This window comes from Stigmatopora argus, chromosome 6 (assembly GCF_051989625.1).
Source record: "Stigmatopora argus isolate UIUO_Sarg chromosome 6, RoL_Sarg_1.0, whole genome shotgun sequence".
NCBI classification, from domain to species: domain Eukaryota; kingdom Metazoa; phylum Chordata; class Actinopteri; order Syngnathiformes; family Syngnathidae; genus Stigmatopora; species Stigmatopora argus.
Window position 1 is genome coordinate 12,517,501 of NC_135392.1, and position 23,965 is coordinate 12,541,465.

The 23,965-nt window shown below is 40.3% G+C and overlaps 1 protein-coding gene across 2 annotated transcripts in view; it reads right to left on the bottom strand.

Moving 5' to 3' along the window:
* The window catches only part of foxj3 (forkhead box J3), an 84,207-nt gene that overhangs the window by 13,436 nt on the left and 46,806 nt on the right, over positions 1–23,965 (bottom strand). For both annotated transcript variants that reach the window (XM_077603767.1, XM_077603765.1), the window contains exons 3-5: positions 14,046–14,120; positions 9,966–10,049; positions 7,323–7,424 (exon numbers count right to left, since the gene is read on the bottom strand). In XM_077603767.1, the coding sequence (XP_077459893.1) occupies positions 7,323–7,424; positions 9,966–10,049; positions 14,046–14,120 (261 nt within the window). The remainder of the gene's footprint in view (positions 1–7,322; positions 7,425–9,965; positions 10,050–14,045; positions 14,121–23,965) is intronic.

Consider the following 23,965-nt stretch of genomic DNA (forward strand, 5'->3'; position numbering starts at 1 on the left):
TCTTTGTTCTGTTAGCCAGGATTTGCCTTGTACTTTGTGCTTTTGCTTTGTTGTTGTGTCTAATCACCCTCTTGCTACTGCCACAATGAAATTTCCCGAATACGGGATGAATAAAGTTATCCAATCCAATCCAATCCAATCCTAATAATCTATCAATACATTTAGGAAGATAATTTAAAAAACTCTAGCATAATAAATGTAATGACTAATGACTGGGTCTTAAATCCCAATATTTGAAAAGCTTTCCATTGTCCATAAGTTATATAAAAATAATAAAGACATAAAAAACATATGTAATAATTGAGACCTGCCATTCACATATATAGGTTTGCTCCAGTGCTTTATAAACCCGGCGGGCTTAAGTCTTAAATTATCAATATGTATTCCTTAAAAGTGATTTTCAGCTATATGCCCCCAGAGGTCATCGCAGTGCATGATAGATTTGGTCGAGGTTGCCCTTCCTGACACAACGCACACAAGCGGGAATCAAACCTGCGCAGCCAAAAGGCTGGCGAGTGCTTAGTAGTCCTTAAAACTATCAGTTAAAAACCAAGCTTTCAAAAACCACGGTCACATTCAAGATCAGACAATCGATTGGCCAGCCCTAATACGAGTTTTGATGGGAATACGCCTTTCGCGATCCGGAAAAAAAGAAAAAGCACAGGGATTGTGTTCCACGTTAGCCACTGCGTTAGACAGTATCTGGAAAATAACAAATAGGGATGTCTGCTGTGACAATGGAATGGCAGCAATGCACTGACGGGGTTCCTTTGGAGCAGTGTGTGTGTGTGTGCATGTGTGTGTGTCTGTGCTACATGTGTGTCCACCCGTGACCCAGAGCAGCATGGTGGCTTCTGCTCATCAGCGAGCGAAACAGAGCGAGCCCTGTGCCGGGCACAAAGAGGCGGCACAGGCTGTGGCCGTGGGCGAACGGAACGGAACGGACCGGCCCGGCGCTAACACTGAATCCACTCTTGTCTCTGTCTTTCTCTCCGTCTAACCGGCGAGGCCGCGAGGAAAAGGTTTTGGTCGATTTGGTCGGCTGGACGCCGCGCAGAAGCCGTCGTTATACGCTTATAATGTACGTGCTGGTGGAGGCGTGGATATAAGACGGCGAAAAAGAAAAAAAGGAACTAAAGCTTCGCGGCTAAACCCAACAAGGTTCAAGGAAGAGAGGGAGACGGAGGAGCTCATTAGGGGACTGTAGACTCCCCGCGCTCAGTGTGGGCTCGGATCCAGTGTTCATTAGCGTGAAGGGGAACTCAATGAAAATCAGCCTCGCTATGCTAATCAAAAACAGGGTGCCGCGGAAACAGAAATGTTATGCGCAGTCAAGTCATAAAAGTCGCCCGCTGCAATCTATTTTTACGCCGCTCGCCCGTTAAGTGTGATTATTTTCAAAACTCGCCGCTCCGTGGTTACGGGCAGACCCCCAGAGGACGCGACGCCGAGCGGCGTACATGTGGCGAGCACATTTCTGCACGAGACTGGGATGACACGGATGCTCGAGCGAGGGTTTGCGCGGTAAACCGGGCCCGTGTGCCTGGTTGGTGAAAGCATAGCCGCTTGCAAATGAGGAACAAATTCAGTATATAGAGGAAACTTCCTATCGCGTCTAACTATAGTGAGTTTAGAGGCTCCTCCACCAATGGAAAGTGCTCAAATTTGGCCTGATTATCGTGAGGTGCAACCTTGATTTAAGTCAGAAAACTAATAAGGAACCCTCCCTCCACACTATCCAGAAAATTCCTTTAAAGATAATCTCGAAAAAAAACTAGATGATCATTACACGTGTGCACTGCTTTAAATATTTACAATTATTATCTGAGCAGATAAGGGAGGAAAACACGCCACACGAAATGATAATCGCGCAGGATAATCTTCAAAGGACAACAAACGATGGGGCATTTCCTGATTTTTAACAAACGAGTGAACATTCGAGGAACAATAGTTTTTAAAACACCTGAGTAATCTTTCATGATAAGCGAGAATCCAGAAATGATTAGTATTCGTAAGCAAAACCCACATCCTCTTTAAGAATAACTAACCACAGAATAATCACGGAGAATAATCTTTCGGGGAAAAAAATATGGCCAGAATGAGTGTATAGTGATTTGAATTTTTACAGTTGCTGATCATGTTTCGGGGCCAAAATATAAGGGGGGGTGGCAATGCGTTTTAACAATCTACAGTCTTCCCTTGATTATTGCGACTTCACTTATCGCGAATTCACTCATTAGCGATTTTTTCGGCTATTTTTTTTTTGTTAAGTTCATAAAAATGTGAAAATCCACGCTGAAACTCGCAAGCGGAAGCCACTCTTGCTACTGGGAAAAGGTACATAGTTATAATAGGGGTGATTCTACTCAGCGATTTTTCGATTGTTATGTCTGGCTATGTCCAGTCTACATTAACCGCAATATTTGAGAGATTACTGTACATCACATAATAATCGCCAAGGATAATCATAGAGATCTGATGATGACGCAATGCTAAGGATAATCTTTCAAAGAGAGATCATCAGTATGTGTTTACACTAGGAAGAGTTGACCTGAGCAGATAGGGGAGGAAAATGAATTTTAACACTCCCAATACCTACAATCATTCAATATCGTATTTGAGAAACATGGGATGATGGGGCATTTGCTGATTTTTACTAGAGAGCTCAAAAACAGCTTCAAATTCTGCTCCTTTTTTGGTACAGACGCTCCCCTACTTACGAACGAGTTAGGTTCCGAGCGATTGTTCATAAGTTGAATTTGTTCGTAAGTTGATTCAGTGCTATATTTTGTATTATAATTTATGTTTACGGCCTATATAAGTAGATTGAAGGTTTATATAAGTGCATTTGTATGTTTAAGGCTTGTATAAGTAACCTGCATTGGTTTGTACTGAAAAAAACATTTAACGAACGATCGTCGAACGATTCAAGTTGTACGACCGTGCAACGCTCACCATTTTCTCACCCACATCAAGCTTCTTTATTATTGCCACTTTCGTTTCAAATGAAATGGCTTGCCTCTTCCTTGCACTACCACCCTCACTAGAAGCCTTTCGCTTTTCACCAACCATATTGAATAATGGATGCACGAGATATTCAATGATAAAAATCTTCTTTGCGCACTGGAGATACGTTCACGCACTTACGCACTGCAACGAACTGGGCAGAGGAAGGTGGACGCCAGGCGTCGGTATTAGCGGCGGAAAGAAGCACTACAAGAAGTAGCCGAAAGAAGCCAGGCTCACAGAACAAAGAAAAATGTAAAAACAGTAAAGTAAAAAGTATAAAGTACAAAGTAAAGTAAAGTAAAGAGGAATGTATTAAGAAATATTAAAATGTAATTTTAAAAAAGAGAGAAGGGCTGTAAAACAAGAAAAACATAAGAATATACAGAGCTACTGTCACTGGCTTCCGCGTGACGGCACCATCTTGGAGGAAAAAAAAAAGGAAAAAAAAAAAAACCTATGCGCAGACATGTTCGTATGTACCGTTGTTCGTAACTCGAATGTTCGTAAGTAGGGGAGCGTCTGTATAAGTGTACGCTGCATTAAATTTTTTTTTACATATTCTCACACACGATTATTTTCATAATTTTTGTAACCTCCCTAATTGAGCAAAAAAAAAAGTTTCATCAACCAATCTGGGGACAAAAAACACCTAAGAAGGCACCGTAAGAGATTATAAATCACTCAACTTGCGATAAAAAAAGAAAAAGTATTCACTCAGGATAATCTTTGTCTCAACAGGAATGGGAAAATGCTCACATTGGTGCCAGTTATTGGGATGTGTGAGAAAATAGGCTGACTTTAACTCTCAGCGGTGAACATTTTTTTTTCAAAATCTTCTGCCAGAGACATTGGGAAATCAGATCTGAACTAGATGTCTCCTGACTGCAAAGAGGAAGGGGGGCGGGAGAAGGCAAACACACTTCCAAGCCTTCATCATCGCACCTCTGTGCCACGGCTTCATCGCACTTGGGCCAATGTTGGCGGCCACTTTGGCGCAGGCGGAAAAAGGGAGTCGATGTGAAAGGAAGACGGACGCACGCACAAACACAATGAAAAGAGGGAGCGGAATGCCCGACCGACAGTGGGCGGAAAAACAAAAGACAATCTCGCTGGTGTTCCCGCGTCTGCCATTGGTCGGTGGGCAAAGGCGGGAATGAGGGGACGACGATTGGAATAGAAAGAGAGCGAGAGAAAAACAGACACAGGGAATTCCTGTGGCTTGGCACGCCAAGGCGAAAGAGGCGTGGCCTGCCTGTCGCGTGTTTACAATGTGGAGACGCTGAGAAAGTAGACTTTTTACACGCCATCTGAAATGAAGGAAAATGTTTGGTGTTTTTTTATTATCATAGTAAAAAAAAAATCCTGTATAAAAAGTTATTTTTATTTAACTGGTAATTTCTATACTATGGCATCTACCATGGTACATTAGCATCATGCTAGCGGGTGCTGGAATTGTTATTATTATATTAGATTAGAATTTTATTTCATCCTGTATTTTTGTTTTAGTATTATTGATTGTTATTATTATTATTTTATATTATTATTATCTTTTATTATTTTTTGAAAATTATTGTAATTATTTATTATTTATTATTATTTTATATTAATATTCTTTGTTATATTTATTATTATTTTATATTAATATTCTTTGTTATACGGTGCGATCGAATGATTCTGCCAGCTCCTCCCAGTCAAAATAGATCACCGTCTATTATTATTTTATATTAATATTATTTGTTATTGTTATTATTATTTGATATTGTTATCTTCTTTTTTAAATTATTATTATTTATTATTATTATCATATATTATTTTATACATACACTATTATTATTATTATTGCAATGCTATAAGATGCGATCGAATGATTCCTCCTCCCAGTCAATATAAAACACTGTCAATGGCACCCAATGAGTAAAACGTTATTTTTATTTAACTGGTAATTTCTATACTATGGCATCTACCATGGTACGTTAGCATCATGCTAGCGGGTGCTGGTAAAATTTGTATTATATTAGATTAGAATTTTATTTCATCCCGTATTTTTGTTTTATTATTATTAATTGTTCTTATTATTATTTTATATTATTATTATCTGTTATTATTTTTTTAAATTATTATTATTATTTTATATTAATATCATTTGTTATTTTTATTTTATATTATCATTATCTTTTCAAATTGTTATTATTATTTTTTATTATTATTATTTTATATTAATATTATTTGTTATTTTTATTATTATTTTATATATACACTATTATTATAATTATTATTGCTATGCTATACGATGCGATCGAATGATTCTGCCAGCTCCTCCCAGTCAAAACAGATCACCGTCAATGGCAGCCAATGAGTGAAATTGTCATGTAGGGGGGGGACATATTCACGAAAAAGTTTATACTCGTCGCTTGTCAAAACACGTGGAAACCCTCGCTAACATACAAGTTACGACACACGCTGACACCGTGCCCTTCGCCACACAACTCGGGAGCTTAAGAGGCTGGCCCTGTCGCGCAAACACACGTGGTACACACTTGCACACGTGTTCACACACAGGATTGCATGCTTGTACGCTCTTCTTCTTTTTTTTTTTTTAGTAATGCCCGCTTGCAGATGAATAAGTGACTCTTGTAGGCTTTTTAAAAGTACTCCCGAGAGCTGCCCCCGATGGGCCCAGAGGATGAGAGCTTAAGGTTAAAAAGCCTATTTCAATTTCAGAGTGAATGGCACACTGGCGGCTAACAGCTCGCCGTCCCTGTCGCATTACTCCCGGATGTAAGAGTGGTCTTCAGCTTTTTAGAGGTACAAGTCGAAAAAGTCACTAGCGTCCTCACACGTGCAACAATTAGTATATATTGCATGTCTATTGCTGTCAACGGCAGACAAAGAGAAAAGAGGTACTACCTAAGTGACGGATTGTCCCCACGCAATAACAGGAATAAGGTTGACAACGCTTTGGCGACAGCTAGAATTTCAGCTAGCATTTGGGTCACGCCTGAGCTGAAAACGATCCCAGCTTGGTGAGAGGAGTCTTCGAACCGTGAATGGGTTCATCGTCATCAGAATTGATTTTAAAAAAGTACGGATCTATTTTTGCGTTTTAACTTTTGTCAGGACGACACCACAAGCACGGGATTGGCTTTGCCGCAGTGATGGATGACAACTTGGTCAATCAAAACTAATACAGTAATACCTCGACATACGAGTGCCCCGAAATACGAGCAATTTGAGATACGAGTAAAATTTTGAGCAAATATTTATCTTGAGATACGAGACAAATTTTGATATACGAGCATACAGCGGTCGCGAGAGGCTGCTCATAAGAACATCATGGGATCTGCCTTTCTGGTCGCAACTCCCTCTTTGTAATGTCTCTACGAGCACTGGGCGGAGCGTTGCATTTTTTCAGTGTTTTTTTCCCCGTTAGTCAGTGCGAATGGCGGAGCGATCGCTAATACGAGAGGAGTATATACTACTTCTCGTTGGCAAGTGGTCGTGCGTTATCCTATTGTGAGGACATTTATGTGCATCATTTTGGGAATATTTTGATGGGAAAAGCAAACAACCCTCGATAGGTTGCATCTGAAAGTCAGGGTGGAGGCGTGGCAAATAGAGCCAACCCGGGAGAAGAAAAGTATCAAAATTTAAAACAAAATTAGAATTAAGTTTAGATTAAACTTATTTTTGAGCGTATCTGCATCGTAATCCAAGTTCATTTAAATTTATTTATGTTATGTTACGAGCGCGCTGCCATGCAAACAAAAACCTGCACCCACAGCGGCCCTAGGAGCGTTTTGGAGACCTCTAATCTAAAGGAATCATGCATCATCATTAGCATTAGCACTGGTGGCCATGAAAGCTGTTTTTGATGGCAACTCTTCAATTCCTTTTCAGCACTGCTAGCGACTGTGTAGCATAACTACTTAGCGAACGACATACATTTTTCCAGTGACTAGGAAAACACCGGTCTCTATTGTATGGGAATTTTGCAACTGTAATGTGAGCGTGTGTGTGCATGCAGTGTACAAGAGTATCGTGTTTTCTGGTTTCAAATTGCAAAGCGCTCATGCGCTCATATGGGCATCGTGTTGCCGAGCTCATGACGGGCGGCCGTGAAGGAATCGGGTGTACTTCCTCGTGTGTTTTTGGTGTGGGTTGAGCATGAGCTTTAGGCAATTGTGTGTGTTCGTGTGTGTGGAGTGCTCTCTACGGGGGAACGGTGCAGTAGGTGGTTGGCAAAGTGGGCGGGGTCAGGGTGCAGCCGCGTAGCCAGGTGCGCGTTGGGGGAGCTGGAGGGCTGCCTGTAGTACCTTGTTAGTCACAGTGTTGATTGCCAGCGTTGGAGAGGCACTTCCAGAGATCATACACTCCATCCCCAAAGACTCCGACTCCAGGCTGTACGGCGTAGAAGCCTGCAAGGGGGATGCGGAGGAAGAAAAGGCGAGGAGAAATGTATCAAATCCAACATAATCCAATGATTAGACACAAGTAGGTTGATGGTTTTTTGGCCTTTGTTCACATCCCCTCGCAAAAGCAAGACCCTACCTTTTATTTAGGTCACGCTTCATCCCAAAGCTCACCTCCCACCCGAGAAACCCGCACGGTCGTCACGGCGAGGCGCGCTGTCGTCAAAGATAACTCCGCCGCCGCGCGCGTCTCTCTCCGAAAAAGTGCTTACGCTAAGAGGATTGGCTGCCGACAATACCATTTTTAATTCATGATAAACACTAAATGAGATTTCCCAAACTCTCAGTCGTACCGTCTGGGACTCTTAATGGAATTCCTTGTTTGGAGGGGGCGGGCACGGATGACAGAATAGACACGCTTCACTATTTCTTATTTATTTAATTTTTTTTTCAACATACAAGGACAATAGAGGTACTACATTGAAAATAATGAAATGTAGAATACGTTGATTTTTTATGAGCTATTGAATTATACTGTACAGCAAGAGTGTCAGATTCGGGTTGGTTCGCGGGCCACGTTAACGTCAACTTGATTTCATGTGGGTCGGACCATTTTAGATATAATATTTAGATTTTTTATTTATAAATGGATTTAAAGACCTAGATTAAAAGCCCTGAATATTCAATTTTTTTATATATCTAAAACAATGTTTATTTTAGCTTTTTAAAAATATTTTTAGATTCTACAAAATGCTTTTTGAACCAAAAACACAGAAAAAATGGATTAAAAAAATTACAATTATTGATTTAAAAGGGGGAAAATTAGGAAATGTAATATACATCTACACTCTTCATTTTAATTTGATCCTAAAACAGAAAGTCGGCACTCATGATTTACTTTCCCGGGCCACACAAAATGACGCGGCGGGCCAGATTTGGCCCCCGGGCCGCCATTTTGACACATGTGCTGTACAGTGTCATGAAAATGATTGAAATGACGAAATAAAAATATTTAGAACAAGAGTGCAACAATTCTTGATAATTAATCCCCTATAAAATTCATCAGCAACTATTTTTTAACTCGTGTGTTTAGCCTTAAATTTCCAGCCTTGTAACATTTGCAAATATCCACTATACCTCAAGAAACCACAAATTAATATGAATTTGCCAATTCTCTCAGATGGTAAGGACAGCACAAAATATTTAAAAAGTTACACCAATATATTACATTTTATTTTACTTTTAAGAATCCTGCCATACAGCGGCCGCGTCCCCAAAAGTCTTTCCCGGCGGAATGCGGTCAGCCACATGGTAAGGGAAGCTTTCCAGAGGCTGCGGCGCTGAGACGCCCCGAGGCCAGTTCAAATGTGAGCGGCTTGCTTAAAAACCCGTGTGTAGCGTTTCAGCATCCATAATTAAAAAGCCAAAAGCTCAGCGTAGCCCTCTGCATTAATTGATGTTAGGAAGAAGAAGAAAAAAGAAAAAACATGATAGAAGAGGGGGAGGCGCAGATCATAATGTGTGTAACAGCTACCTGGGGCAACATTTATTAATAAAGTGCCCAATCCGTGGCAGGGTAGCGAGACAGTTACGTAAAGTCTACATATGCACTCCTAATGTGAAAAGAAAGGAAGGAGAATAAAGGAATAAAATACTTGCCATATACGGTGCACTTACATTATCGTCATTAGGTACAAAACACATTCAAAGGACGTAGGTTACCATGACGATTTAGGTGCTGCGTATAGCTACTGTTTAAGGCAACCATATGCTAGATATGAACAATGAATAAATTGAGATGAGATGTTTTTTTTAAGTAGAGTGTTTTCAGCTTTCGTTAGATTTTAGCGAAGGAAATTTGAATACAAAAGGTGCATGAAGACGTATAGACTTATAATTGAAGAATCCTATAAAGGCCAAAATAAAGACATTGATTTAAAAGTAGGTTATTTCCCAATGCAGTCATGCATATCCCTTTATTTCCTGACACATTGGTCCTTAGTCCTTTAAATCATTGTAAAATATTTAGTATTTTTACTGTTGAAAATTTCAGGGCGCTATTATGTAAGAATTGATTTAACTTTACAAGAGTGGATGCTGATTTTGTTAACTCCCAGCACGTTTGCTTGTGCTTAAAAAATGTATTATTATTGTTTGATGTATTAAATTATTGATTTCTTTGGTTGAGTAAGTATGTTTGAGGCATATATTTTGGCATTTTTAAAACTTTTTTTTACACTTAAAGTAAATAAATATCTGTTCCTAAACTACTAATCATTGCTTTTGGTCCTGAAATCCCACAAACTAATTTATCGTCTAACCTTTGGTTTCAATACACTTTTACTGGTAAAATGTTAAACCTAGAGTAAGTCAACAGTAACTAAAATGTGACTTAAAGTGTGATTTACAGTATGAGCTGTCCGTCAAAACAATGTTTGTGGGAGCCCCACAAAAGCGTGATTCATCCTGTGGCTCAATAAATATGGACAATCGCTATCTTAAATTACAACAGACAAAATATGTCTTTCCCCTAGTCATCCCACTTACCCGTTCTCCGGACCGCGGCCTCTTCTTGGGCCGCGTTGGCAAGGCGTCCTCCTTAGGGTTGGTATCGATGGCCCAGTAAGAGCCCTGCAATGGGAAAAACAAGACTTTGAGTGCATTGAAAACCTCACTTGCCACATTTCCACTCGACTCCAGGTGGTTCATAAAGTCACCAAAGAACCGGATTTCTTTTTTTTAACGTCAAAACACCATCATCGACCTTCAACTTGATTTGTCAAGCGCTAGTGTGCAAGGCAGGCTGGCATGGGCTAAGCTTTTTCTTGAACCGCCGTTTCCTGGGCCTCAGGTGAGTCCGTCCGGCACCGTTGCCAAGGCGAAATGGACGCAAAGCCAGCTGTGAGAAAGGCTAATCAAATCGAGAACAGTGCAGGCTGGCCGGGAAGGGAGATTCTGTGTGGGCAGGGGGGATTTATCCCACAGCCCCCGCCTGCATTATTTATCTTTTGCATTTCATTTATTTTTCCGATGGTGTTCCTCCTCCGAGCCCAAAGCGAGGCTATGTACAGTTGCTAAAAAAAAAAGAGATTTTTCCACCTTAAAGCCGTGCTGGTTTTCGTATTAATTTTTAATACTTGATGATAAGGAAAAAAAATCTCAATTGTCAAGAGAAAGTGAGATCAGGACCTTTTAAAATGACTTCCCCAGCAGAGAGAATAATTGATGCGTCCACTAGAGGAGCAGAGCATCCATAAAATAATAGCACAATGGTATACACAATGGCTCGCTGCTGTTAAAACGAGGGTTGCCTTTTTTTTTTCACAAGTCACGTACTTTGTCGCGGTCGCAAATGAAAAGCCACGCTTGGCCTATATTCATCAGGGGCGTGTGTATGTGTGTTTGTGTGTGTGTGTGTAGGGGGAAATGATATGTTTTAATGTGCGCCAAAGCTTTGGGGTCAATTAACGGCTCCTCAGAGGGGAGGGGAATAATTCACGCGCGCAATCAAGCGGCGGAAAATAATACAACGGTGATAAAAATGCGCCGGCCTCATTAGATATTCCACATGGTTGATAAAGGTGAGGCAGGTTGTCACCGCAGTCAATCCGCGTGCGCGCGTTTCAAAGCGGAGAGTGGCGCAGACAAAGCCGGGCTGGGCTTGGTTGCTTCTAATTAGCGAGGGGAAGAACGCTTTAAGTTAACCCTCGTGGGAAGAGAGAGTTGCGGCCCCCACCCTCCTAACTCTGATGCCCACCCCCCCAGAGAGTTGGCAGCAAAAGAGAAAAACATATAAAGAGCCATTAAATTATTCACAAATATCCTGCAACATAGTGTTGGGTACACAGAACACAGTATTTTCTTCAGCTGCAAGAAATTGTGGCTCTATAAAAAATTAATAAAATAAAAAAACAGACCACCTGTAAAATGACGCAGCACCTTTTCATACATCAATATGAAGGATTTCACCTCCCCCAGCGACTCTGAGGTGGTGGTAATGTTTCTAGAATTTGCATAACATGTGAAAATTGAGATAGTTGATCATTTTTCAAGAACAAAAATGTTGGATTTTTTTTTATTAATGACTGCATACCGCTAAGAAAAATGAATGCCCATACATTTCTCGTGTTTAGTACGAATTCATGTATTAAATAGACGGCATTAACGATAAATAAAATGTTTTGTTGACGTAGACGTAACGAGCTAAACGTGTTTTGGATGACTAAAACAAGATGTTTGCCGGTTTACGCCTGACGAGACGATGCAAAAATGCAAAGTTGTGCGTGACATTTTTTGGTTATTGTGTCTGCATTCTAGATTTATATTGATTTTCAAATTTGGGCAACTTTGAAAAATTAAAAATATGATGAATTTGTGAGATTGGACTTTTAAGCGTAATTTTTACAACATTGCTATTTACAGTCAAGTTCATTTTTTTGCATTAACAGTGTAATAGACAAACTTTTCAATGAATAGATTAATGAAACTTTGTATTTTGCAAATTTTCCGTTAGGATTGAATTCGTTATTGCTTGAAATTCTGCTGGCAACACTCAGACAAGCACTGTTGCGGATTTATTAACAGTCCCATTAATTTATCATCATGTCAAGATGAATCATCCTATTTGACTTTTGCAGCATGTCACCTTGCATACAAATGACCGGATTATTAACGACACGGCCCGATTGATTCACATGCAGTCAGGTGGGGTTTTTGGCACAATAACGAGCGCCATTTAATCCCGAGCATCTCGCAGACTGACTGACAGACGCGCACTACGCCTCGCCTATCTCATCCCGGCAGCGGTTTTCATATTCCTGCCACATTACAATATTGATGCAACATATCAAGAGCAGCTACCGCTTCTTTGAAGTTGTCTTGTGCATGCAGGGGGTGGCGGAAGGGAACGTGTGTGCCTCCCTGTGTTTGTGTGTGTGTGTGTGTCTGTGTGTGTTGGGGGGCTGGAGAAGAGAGTGAGGAAAATTCCAAATTAAACATTAAGGATGCGAGCACGTTGGCCGTGCATCTGGAATGGGATCCATACAGCAATAGATTATTTTGTATTTAGTGGAGCAGCTCCCAGGAGTGTCAATATCAGAGGATTACAGCAAAACATGAAATTAGCATTCAGTCCCCATCCTCTAGTACACAGCCAGGCGTAGCTCTCCACATGTGTGTGTGTATATGTGTGTGTGTGTATAGAGAGAGGGTAATTATTTGTGCCTATTTTTTTTCTTCTTCTTTTTCCCACCATGATGGCGCTGGGCTGAAATGTAGGTTGGGATCCATAAGATTGGAGCGGGACTGAATAAAGGCTCATGAAGCGCCTGGTTGGACGAGGGCTAATTATCGGCTTGATGTCACGAGAGACGGCCGAGTAAACGGGTCCGCCAACCCGGCGGTTGGTGGTCCCTCTGAGATTTAAATGTCAAATTAACATGAGCAAGAAAAATGCGCCAAGGAGGAGATTGGCGGCTAATGCTTGTGGGGATGCCATCATTTGGGAAACGACCTGACTTCAACTCTGTTTGGACTCGCTTTCCGGGAGTCAGACTTTTTCCTCACCTCACCCACATCGGATGTCTGAGCTCGCCCAATGGTGAAGAAAAAAAAAAGAAAAGAAAAAGACTCTCCTTACATAGGAAATGCAATCCTGCGGGGGAGGAAGGTTGCTAATAGATTAAGAGCGTGCCATGCATTGCTCTACTGTCAACGTTCTGGCAGGGATTCAAAGGTAACATTTTTTCAAACGCAGACAAGGTGATACGCGCCTTCCAAAAAAATAAAAATGGAGGTTGATTCTTGCCAGCTGTTGGTACAAAACAAACATGCTCTTTCTTCTGTTGTGTTCTTTTGCAATGATGTGCGTTATTTTAGGAAGGTTACAAAGATACACCTTTTCTTGATCCCTCAACAAAGTAACATCAGGAACTAGAAAGCTTTAAAAAAAGGAAAAAATTGAAGAAAAAAGTCATCCTGCAATTAACAAAATTTGTTGCAAGAAACAAGTCTTGGTGGAAACTATTGTGTCAAAAATATATATATATATATATATATATATATATATATATATATATATATATATATATATATATATATATATATATATATATATATATATATATATAATGTAATACAATAAACGATGCATTCAAAATACAGTAGTACAAGAAGTGCAATTTGTAGAAAGGTAGCACTTTTTACACGGAAAATATTGATATATTTTAGAATTTACCTTGCAACAAGACTTTTTATATTTTACTATTACTTATTTATGTTTTTACTCCGAAAACACACTTTGTGGAGTAGTACTACCCACTTCGTTATGACAATAAATGGTTGTGAGTTTTTGATTTTTATTACTGAAGTCGGTATCGGAAGAAAAAAAATAAAATAAAAGATGTTAATGTTATTGTTTTATTTACAATATGCAGGATGGTGGATCATATTCATAGAAAAACAATGGTTTTTAAGTATCCATTTTATGATATATTTTGCCTTCATTCATGTTAATTATGAGTTCTAATACATAACTTCTTTTTTATGTGGGGAAAAAAGGTGAAATTTACTCAGAACATTTCAGGGCAAAAAACAATTGTGTACATACAATGTGGGTGAAAATCTCACCTTTCCCGGGTCATCTTTGGAGCGAGGCACTTTGAGAAAACACTTGTTCAATGACAGATTGTGGCGTATCGAGTTCTGTGGGGACAGAGAGACGGACGAGTGGAGAGGGTGAGTACCAAAATATGACAAAACATTACAAGAAAGAACAAGCCCGGACTAACACATTTCGTGGTTTGAACGTTAGAAGGTGTCTTGGCTCATGTTTTCACTTATCGCACATATATAAGGTCAATAGGTATGGTGTGTCACTAACATGCCGAGACAAACATGGACTTAAAGTTCACCCGTAGTGACAATCTTTTGTCGTTTAATTGAAATAGAAAACATAGGTTGAACATTTCATTTAGTAAAACCTTGGTGTTTTGGATTTTTTCTTCGGGCTTGGCTCTTTTTGCATCGCTTCCACCTTCACTTTTAACCATTGTTTTTAAAAGGAACCTATCTAGGATTGTTTGCTTTTGTCTCCCCTTCAAAATATTCCAAAAATGACGCACACAAGGCTGTCTCATATGCTCGTATCTCAAAATCTGTCTCGTATCTCAAGGCAAATATTTGCTCAGAATTTTACTCGCATCTCATATGTTGGGGCACCCGTATGTCAAGGTTTTGGTCGTGACCGGATGTTTCGTCGAAAGACGTTTGGTCGACCGGACGTTTGGTCGACCGGACGTTTGGTCGACCGGACGTTTGGTCGACCGGACGTTTGGTCGACCGGACGTTTGGTAGAACGGACGTTTGGTAGAACGGGTTCGCATGCAATTGTTAGATTTCAACATTGGGTGAATAGGGATTTAATGACTATTATTTAACATTGAGTGAATAGGGTTAAACAAATGAAAGTCTCGTGACTCAAACCTCGGGACTCGCGAACCCGGCGACCAAACGTCCGGGCGACCAAACGTCCGGGCGACCAAACGTCCGGGCGACCAAACGTCCGGGCGACCAAACGTCCGGGCGACCAAACGTCCGGGCGACCAAACGTCCGGGCGACCAAACGTCCGGTCGACCAAACGTCTTTCGACGAAACGTCCGAGTACCGGTTTTAGTATACACCTGAATGAAAAATCATGCACAAATTGAAATACCCCCCCAACCACCGCAAAATTTCAACCTCCGACAACAGCATATCAAATTCCACGTGCCAAAAAAACTGGCGCCAAGAGGAGTCCCACACTGGGATTGTGGCAGGAGCCTGATATTAATTAATGCTCCAGCAGGCCCTGTGGGGGCAGGAAATAAATTATGCAGATCATCATCCCAAAGTTAACTCATTACACGCTTACAAGCTACTCCACGGCGTGTAAGAGCGAGCTCTAGCCAGCTGTCTTGTTGGGATGGAGAGGCAGGCTAAGGTATCCATCCACTGGGGGTGTGGGGAACGGTGAAAGAACCCCCCCTAAAAATGGTCTAACCCACAAAAACCTCCACTCCACTTATAGTTGGGAGTGCTATTGACAGATGGCCATGCTTAAAAAAAAAATAATTTTAAAGAGGATTCTCCACTCGGCTTAACGGATGCCGGAGGTGTGTGGCAGGGCGGGGGGGTGAACGAGCGAAAGACCCCCCCCTAGCGCAAGGGATGCGGGCCGATTGTTCAACACTAAAGGCAATTATACCACGGGAGAGCCGATAATGACAGGTTCGTGGTGTGATGCCGCCGATATCGCCGCTGTGAAATGCCGATGGAAAGCAGAGGATGCTTTGCGTGTTCCCCGACAGAACATAAAGAGCCTGGCGGTTGGTCGGTTATCCTTGCGGTTGGGGGGTAAAGGCAAAGCGTACGCCAAACGGTGGGTTTTAAGGAGCACCTTTAGCCACGGGGGATGGCTTCTCTTCCTCAAAGGCCCAGTTTGCACCAGAAAAATATATTCAACACCTACTGTGGAAATAGAACATACCATTTTGAAGGGATGCTTTGCTGTGCTGGTTGCTAAACTCCTGTTGACATTTACATGTCATTTCCTTTTAATTTTGCAGCATTTGTGTGTCACTTGCTGTAAATTTTGGGGTAAGTATGGGTCGCTACCTGCTGATTTTGCAATATTTCCGGCTCACTTCCTGCTGATTACGGAGAATTCATGCGTAACTTCCTTTTGATTATGAGTCACATTCTGTTAATTGACTGCTATTGACTGCTATAGGACTTTAACTTAATTTGAATGATTGTGGCCAACCCTCCCAGTCAAAATGAATTGGACATCAGTGGCAATAGGAGATGAGAAATCGCAGCTGGTTCTCCCAGTTTGAATGAATTGAACACAAGTTCAATTGGAGCAATTATGCGTCACTTCCATTTTCCAGGTCACTTTCTGATATTTTGCGTCAACTCCTGCTGATTTAAGGCTATGTCCTGGTCACTTTCTTCAATTTGCATAAATATTCAGGAATGTATTTATTAGATTAGATGAGATTAAATTTTATTCATCCCATACTTAACTGCACATTTGCTCATGTGACAGGATAAAGCAAAAACTAATAAATTAACATGACATATCACAATTAAGTTTCTTTTTCACATTTACAACCAATTAATCAGGGTGCTGACAGATAGCATTGCTGAAATTTGATCGTAACATAAGCCTTGTTTCAAAGAGGGACAATTATGGAAGCCATAGAGTTCAAATACTACAATACGAACAGTTCACAGATAAATGCATAACTGCATTCTGCTGGTAGAAAAAGCTAAATATCATTTGGATTTCTTGACACAAAGTTAAGCAAAACTAACTAAAGACGGCTCCAGTATGCAGTCCCTACACCGGATACCTGCTCCCGTTGAGTTAGCTGAGTTCAAGTTCAAAGCACCAGTACACTGGATGAATAATGGATTCACGATGGCGTGTACCCCTCTAATAATTCATGCGATTAAACCCACACAGACGACACTGTCACAAAATATAAACACATTTAAATGCACATTTCAGCTAAATGCATTTGTCATCTATTCTAGCCACTCACAAAACATTAAAAGTACATAACATACAGAAGAGGAACGCATTAGTTAGCACAGTGTTTGCCACCACTGCGGCACACTTTTTGCATTGAAAAAACCTCAAGGGACACCCACCAAATCTTTTAATTTAAAGCTATGTCGCCTCTATTAACAACAGTCATTCTCATCAAAGTTTTATCAGCAGGAATCACGTAAACCTACAAAGTTATTCTAAAATCAAATTTTTCGCACTGACCTAATGTCACTAAAAGTTGACCCTGAACAACTTCTGCAAAAACAAGTATAATGTAATGTTTTTAATCGCACCATTTTATGACTTTTCTCCAAATCTGACTTAAATCTCTTAATATTACGCAAAAAAAAAGTGCTCACACAGACTTTACGTCACCAAAACTTGATGCCCTAAAAAACCGAACAACTGGGTTAGCAGGTCCTAGAATTCTGGATTGCCCGACTTCAGGAAATTACAGAGTATTCTTGGAAAACTGTTCAAATTTTGTCGTGAGACCTACTTTTTTTGTCCTGCCTCAACTCCTGGACATCTGTTTTTTTTTTGGGTCTAACTTCTCTTTCTATGTCCATCATGCTGTTGACATTATCGCGGAATATCTTCATATCATGTGAGTAATGATTGCCTGCTGGTCATCCATCACAGCCTGTTCACCCTGGAAGGGGATGACACCATCTGTGAGTTTTGTCTTGACCGAGCGGGGAGTTTAGACGAGGAGATTCATTTCATTTCGGTGAACTGCGGGCCCAACCAATCGCGATGCAAAACAAACGAGATGGACTTGAATCATTTAGATGCTCGGTCATGCATAGTGGATGGTGACAAAAAGATATGCTTTTGTTTCAACTGGCATCTCCTGCTGGAAAACCGCGCGAACATCTGCGAAGCAGACCAAGTGGCACAAACTGGGAAAAACAGGCGATGTAGACGTTGACTATTTAAACGAACGCCATCTGCATGCGTTCTTTCCTTCCCGTGTCGCGTATTTTTACACCGCTCCTTTTGTCAAGAGGCAAGCGGACTGAGCGTTCTCTTGGTAAATACAAAACAGAACAAAGGGGCTACTCAAGACTATTGCAATTACAGCGGGGGGGGACGGATCATAGTGGTGGCTAGGAAAGAAAGAAGCAGGGATTGGCTGACAATGAAGGACCTTGAAGACAATTACTGGACAATGAGATTACAGTGGAATCTCAGTTTTTGGGATGAACCTGTTTTAGAGGGTCATTTAGCTTTATTAAATAATCATGGGATTGTGGGTGGGAAAATATTCTTAAGTTTCAACAATCGATAAGGACCTCTCATAAATCCAGCCGTATTTGGCTACACATAGGCGGCCATTTTCTTACTCGGCTATCTTTCGCTCTATCGTGTTTCTAGAATTACTACATATCAAAAGCGGGGCACTCGAAACCTATTATGCAAGGTGATGATTTATTTCATAATCACACTCGTAAAAAAATAAAAACAAGTTTTGAAATGCTTTCGATCAGGATGCGCGTGCCAATCGGATGTTTTTCGTAGGAACTCTTGAGTGGCAAATTCAAGCGAACTGGCCATCCAACATTTCGACAAAATGTGAAAACCGAATCAGTCATAAGCAAACCGAGATTCGAATATTCCCTTCCAGAGTTAAAACATCTGCCAAAATAAAACTGCCAGGCCATCGCTTAACTCAAAGTTTTGATGAAACTCTACATTTAGATTTTTATAACAATGCTTCACTTCATGTCGAGAGCAAAAAGAGGGGACGTGAGGTCGGAGAGTTTTAAGAGAGGTACATAAAGTGAGTCAGACAGTGCTCACTGCAGGGGTCCTGCACAAGTGCCGCCCAGCATCTACCTGCAACCCCCACAGAGCACTCCATATCTGACCTCCGTCTGCATGTGCGATGCCTCCTACACGCCTACAAAAACGTGCACACACACACATAGGAATGGCGGTGATTTAACACACCAGGACAGCAGCGGAGGCGTAAGCAGCTCCGCCCTCGCACAAGACCCCCACCTCGCTTCCCCTGCCGAGGAGCGCCGAGGCTCAGCAAGAAGAGCCGCCGAGGGGGAAAAACTAGGTCAGGCTGACCTCTGCGCTCAGCACGTCAAACGTCCCGAGTGAGCCGAAGGGACAAGTCGCGTCAGAAGCCGGCTTCTCACAGCTGGGGGACAAATGCGCAACCCCGGGAGCGCGCTCAGAAGACCGGCGCGGGACAGACGCGAGCGTAACGGTAATGACGGGGAGAAAAGTGCCGAGACTGAAGAAAAAGGGGGAGAAGTAACGTGAAGAAAATTGCCCCCACCGTACTTCATTCTACTTTCTGTCAGCAGGTGAAAGCAAATGTGTTCTGTTCTGGTTGTCCCACTAACAAAACTTTCCACGCGAGTTCATGGCACCTGATTGGCCGATCCCGAGTCCCCCTCCCATACTTTGGAAACTTGGAGAGAAAAAACACATTTAAATGTAAAATATTTCTGTGCCGCAGACATTGTTACATTTCCATGAAGCTATCTTAGCATTAGATTCCTGTGACAACCAGTAGAACGCTCCCGAATCAACCAACGTCCATTCTTTCCCGATGTTGCGTAGAATTAAACATAGATTTGAGTTTCTTTTGGCAGTATCCTTGAACAAGTTTTTTGTTCTTTAGAATAGATTACATTAGATTAGATCACTTTATTCCTCCCGTATTCGGGAAATTTCACTGTCACAGTAGCAAGAGGGTGAGAATACAGACACAGAAAAAGACATTTTAGACATAAATAAATAGGTAATAAATAAGTTAATTAATAAATAAATAGATAAGCGTGTTGCTGAAATATATATATATATACACACATATATATACATATATATACACATATATACATATACATACATATACATATGTACATATACATATGTACATATATACATATGTACATATATATACATATATACACATATATACACACATATGCATACATATATATGAATATACATATACATATACACATACATATATATATACATATATATATACATACACACATGCATACATATATATGAATATACATATATACATACATATATATACACACATACATATATATACACACACACGTACATATATGTACATACGTACATATATACATACATATATACGTACATATATACATACATATATATACATACACATACATATATACATACACATACAGATATAAATATACATATACATTGATGTACATGTATACATACAGTTGGTCTTAACATTCAGCCATTTCTTTTGTTAAAGAGCCTGACAGACGACTTCTTACTAGCCCTTGTATACTAAAAATAAATGAACGCATCTTAAGAATCCTACAATCAGCTTGGTCCCCCACCCCGGAGAGGACAGGTAACACGAAAGACGAATGAATCATAAAAACCTGATGTTTTTAATTTGATTCCACGCCACTAAAAATGACATGACCGGGTCCGATTTTCCCTCATGTTATTAGACCAGGTACAACACTAGTTCTGCTTGTCACTCACTATAAATCACCAAAAAAGAAGACTGCTCAGAATGAACTCGTTGGCCTCTTAATCCAGTGTTTCCCAACCAGTGTGCCGCGGCACCCTGGTGTGCCGTGAGCAATGATCAGATGTGCCGCGGGAAATTACAAATGACACAGCGTAATAATCCAAGCGAGAAATCTAAATATTAAGAGATTAAAATCGAACTATTAGAATGGTTAAAATTGAAATATGAAATCATAGATTGTACTATAACAAGATTCACATTGTAATATTATGAGATTAAAGTCATTTTGTTGTTTATTTTTATGTGAGGCTATTTGGTTACATATAGTCTCTGTGAGCACATTACTTTTTGCGTAATATTGGGAGAAAAAGTCAAAATTAAAATAAGGTTATAAAAACGTTGCATTAATTATTTTATCATAAGTCGATCAGCGGACATGAACTTTGATGACGTTAGATCGGTGTGAAAAAAAATAGATGTTGGAATCAATGCTGGGGTTTATTTAATTCCTGTTAATAAAACTTTGATGAGAACGACTTTATAATGTTAATATAGGTAACATAGTTTTAAATTAGAAGATTTTCACCTAGTGGTGTGCCTTGAGATTTTTTCAATGCAAAAAGTGTGCAGCAGCTCAAAAAAGGTTGGGAAAAAGTGTCTTAATCAACTTTAATTAACCCAAAAGATAACATTCTATTTCCATTATTTCCACCAGATTTTTTTTTTTTCAACGAAACTGACATCATCGCAATAAAGCATTACGGTCGACCTTCACGGTTCCACTTTAGTGAGTTCACATCAAGCATTCCAAGGATCAGCTGAGGCTCTACGGTGACCTACAGGTGATCTTTTAAGTGTTTGAATTAAACCCCTGAAAGGGGCGAATTTAAACGGCTCTGGATTTGCTTCCTGATCAAAGAGCCAAGAAATGGTGGGCCCTGCCAGAGAAAGTGGTTAAACATTACAATGACCGCCAGCACAGCAGCTGCTCATAAAAGGTAAATATGCAGAGTCAACTGATACTCGAGACCAGTTTATATACCAAAATAAAAAGAGTAAGTCACGCCATGCAAGTGAGTTACATTAGCTTCAATGAGCATACAACATTACAATGAAAAGAGCCCTATCCCTAAATTGACCTAAAAAAGCAAGCACATGTACAAAGATTATGGTGTAGAGAAAAAAAAAAAAATCAACCCGGAGTTTCCCTGTTGAAAATCGTGAGTGAAAACTATACACGGAGGAGTTGTAGTAGCAAATCCAAAGAAAACATTCTTCCGGGAACCATCACTTTGGAAGATAGGACCGCAACCTCTAATTGACCTGTCAGCAAGTCTGAATGATGGAGGGATAGAAAGGACTGGAACCACTGCGGAGGTGGATGCGTCATACGGGATCCAAAATACAAAAAAGAAAAAGAAAAACAAGCTGTATGGCATCTGTGGAGTCGACTGACAAGCAAGGAAACGTCTTTAGGAGAATGTGGACAAAAAGAGCTCTGTCCGAAATGTGAAGAGTTACTGTGGACCTTAAAATTGAGTGGACCACAAAGCACTTCCCTCCTTTTGTTCAGTAAACCTCAAGGAACAGCAGTTAGAGCGACAACCAGAAGGCCTTTTTAAGCAAATTAGAAGCACAATTATAGGCAAAACAACCAGGGTGAGAATTTAAACGTGTGTACTGTTCCTGTATTGGATAACTGAGTTGAATACAAAGGTCACCAAACAATAAAAATCATGCACATAGAGCAACGAACATACGAGGTAAGCACTGAAATATAGACTGGCATTGAAACAAAAAGGACTTTCAGACTTAGCAAGGTAGGTATAAATATTTTAAGACTAATAGTGATCGGAGAAGCTAGAATGATCAAGGCTAATCGATAGTTTTATGAACAATTTTCATATTGCATATCATGGCCAGACATTCGAAGGCTTTGTTGCGTTGTGGGTGGGTTATTTCACTGTGCTGCAGAAAGTTAGTGTCCACTGATGCATTGACATAGAGCTGTAACATTGATATGTCTAATTAAAATCCTAAAATAATTATGACAGACTCAAAAAGTGTTTTTCTTAGAACCTCTTATCTTTAACTTTTCGTCCGCGATTGAGGGCGATGGCGTCCAATCCATTTTAAGTGGACGTTTGTTCATTTGCTGGCGGCCTTTCGGGTTCCAATAGATTGGAAGTCTACTAGTGAAAACGTCATTAGAAAATAAATCACAGCAGAAAGATGATTGAACACCAATCGTCAATGGCACTTGAACCATTCTGTCCTGCATTTCACGACCAATCAAAGGCACATAAAGTGAATATTAACAACCCACACCATTACGAGATATAAAAACAATAAACAACCCAAAAAAAATCCACAAAATGCTGACAACCAAGTTCCAACTGGAGTTTGTTTTTAGCTAATTATCCTAAAATTGAGCTTTGGCTCAGCACGTGTCTGACTGAAAAAAACTGCACACCACAATACAAAGTGGCTAGTGTTGGTTTGATCCATGCATTAAAGTTATTCAAACGTAGAGAGAGATTATTTTTAAGACGCCTGAGTCCATAAAATGAAAGAAAGTCCTGCTGGTAATGGGGAAGCGTGCTTTGTGCGTGTGGGTTTGTGTGTGAAATCAATGCAGGGAGACAAAGAAAGCACAGGTACTGTAATACGGGAAGGAACTGTAATTTTAGGTTGTTCATATGGACCCCGTGGCATGCCCACCACCAACACAGAATGCACACCTCTGCCTTAGGGGAACTGCACCGAGGCCACGGAATGTAGCACATTCGCTGGCTATTTGTAGGGGGTGTGGGAAGAAGGCACGTGGGATGCCACAGCCAGTAAGCATTTTTGTTAGAAGAAGAAAGAAAGAAAAAAGATTCACGAACATTCACGTTAATTCTCCAGCTATGATCAAAAGAACACATCGCCATACAAATTACACTGAGAACATGCTCATTTCTTATAATGGCTAGCCCAAATTGTACCGTAAAAAAATGGTAGGGTGAATTACTGTTGTTCCGTTCCAATATTGAGTATAAGTACCAGTCCCGATGCCTCCATTTTTGGAGTATCGTTATTGGATTTAGTTCATCAAACCACGAGATTATTAATTTTCATTTAGTGGATGCTTTTTTAGATGACTTAATTGTCTAAAAAAACAGTATCATTTTCGTTACTAGTTTTTGCACATTTTCTGTTTGTGCTGTTTGAGAAGCAGCACTCAAGAGGTAGACTATAACATTAGCATCTAGCACTAGCCCAAGGCAAATCCTTTTCTTGACCTTTGATCATAGCTAAAACCACAATCGTAAAACCAATTTTTCCAACTTTTCAACACTGTCCTCACAACTGGTATTCGCTTTTTTTTTTTTAAGTATGCAAACAAAACTTCTTGTCATCTCAATCTTTTAGCTGCTATGAAGATAAAGGACAAAGTGAGAAAATAACAAAAAATA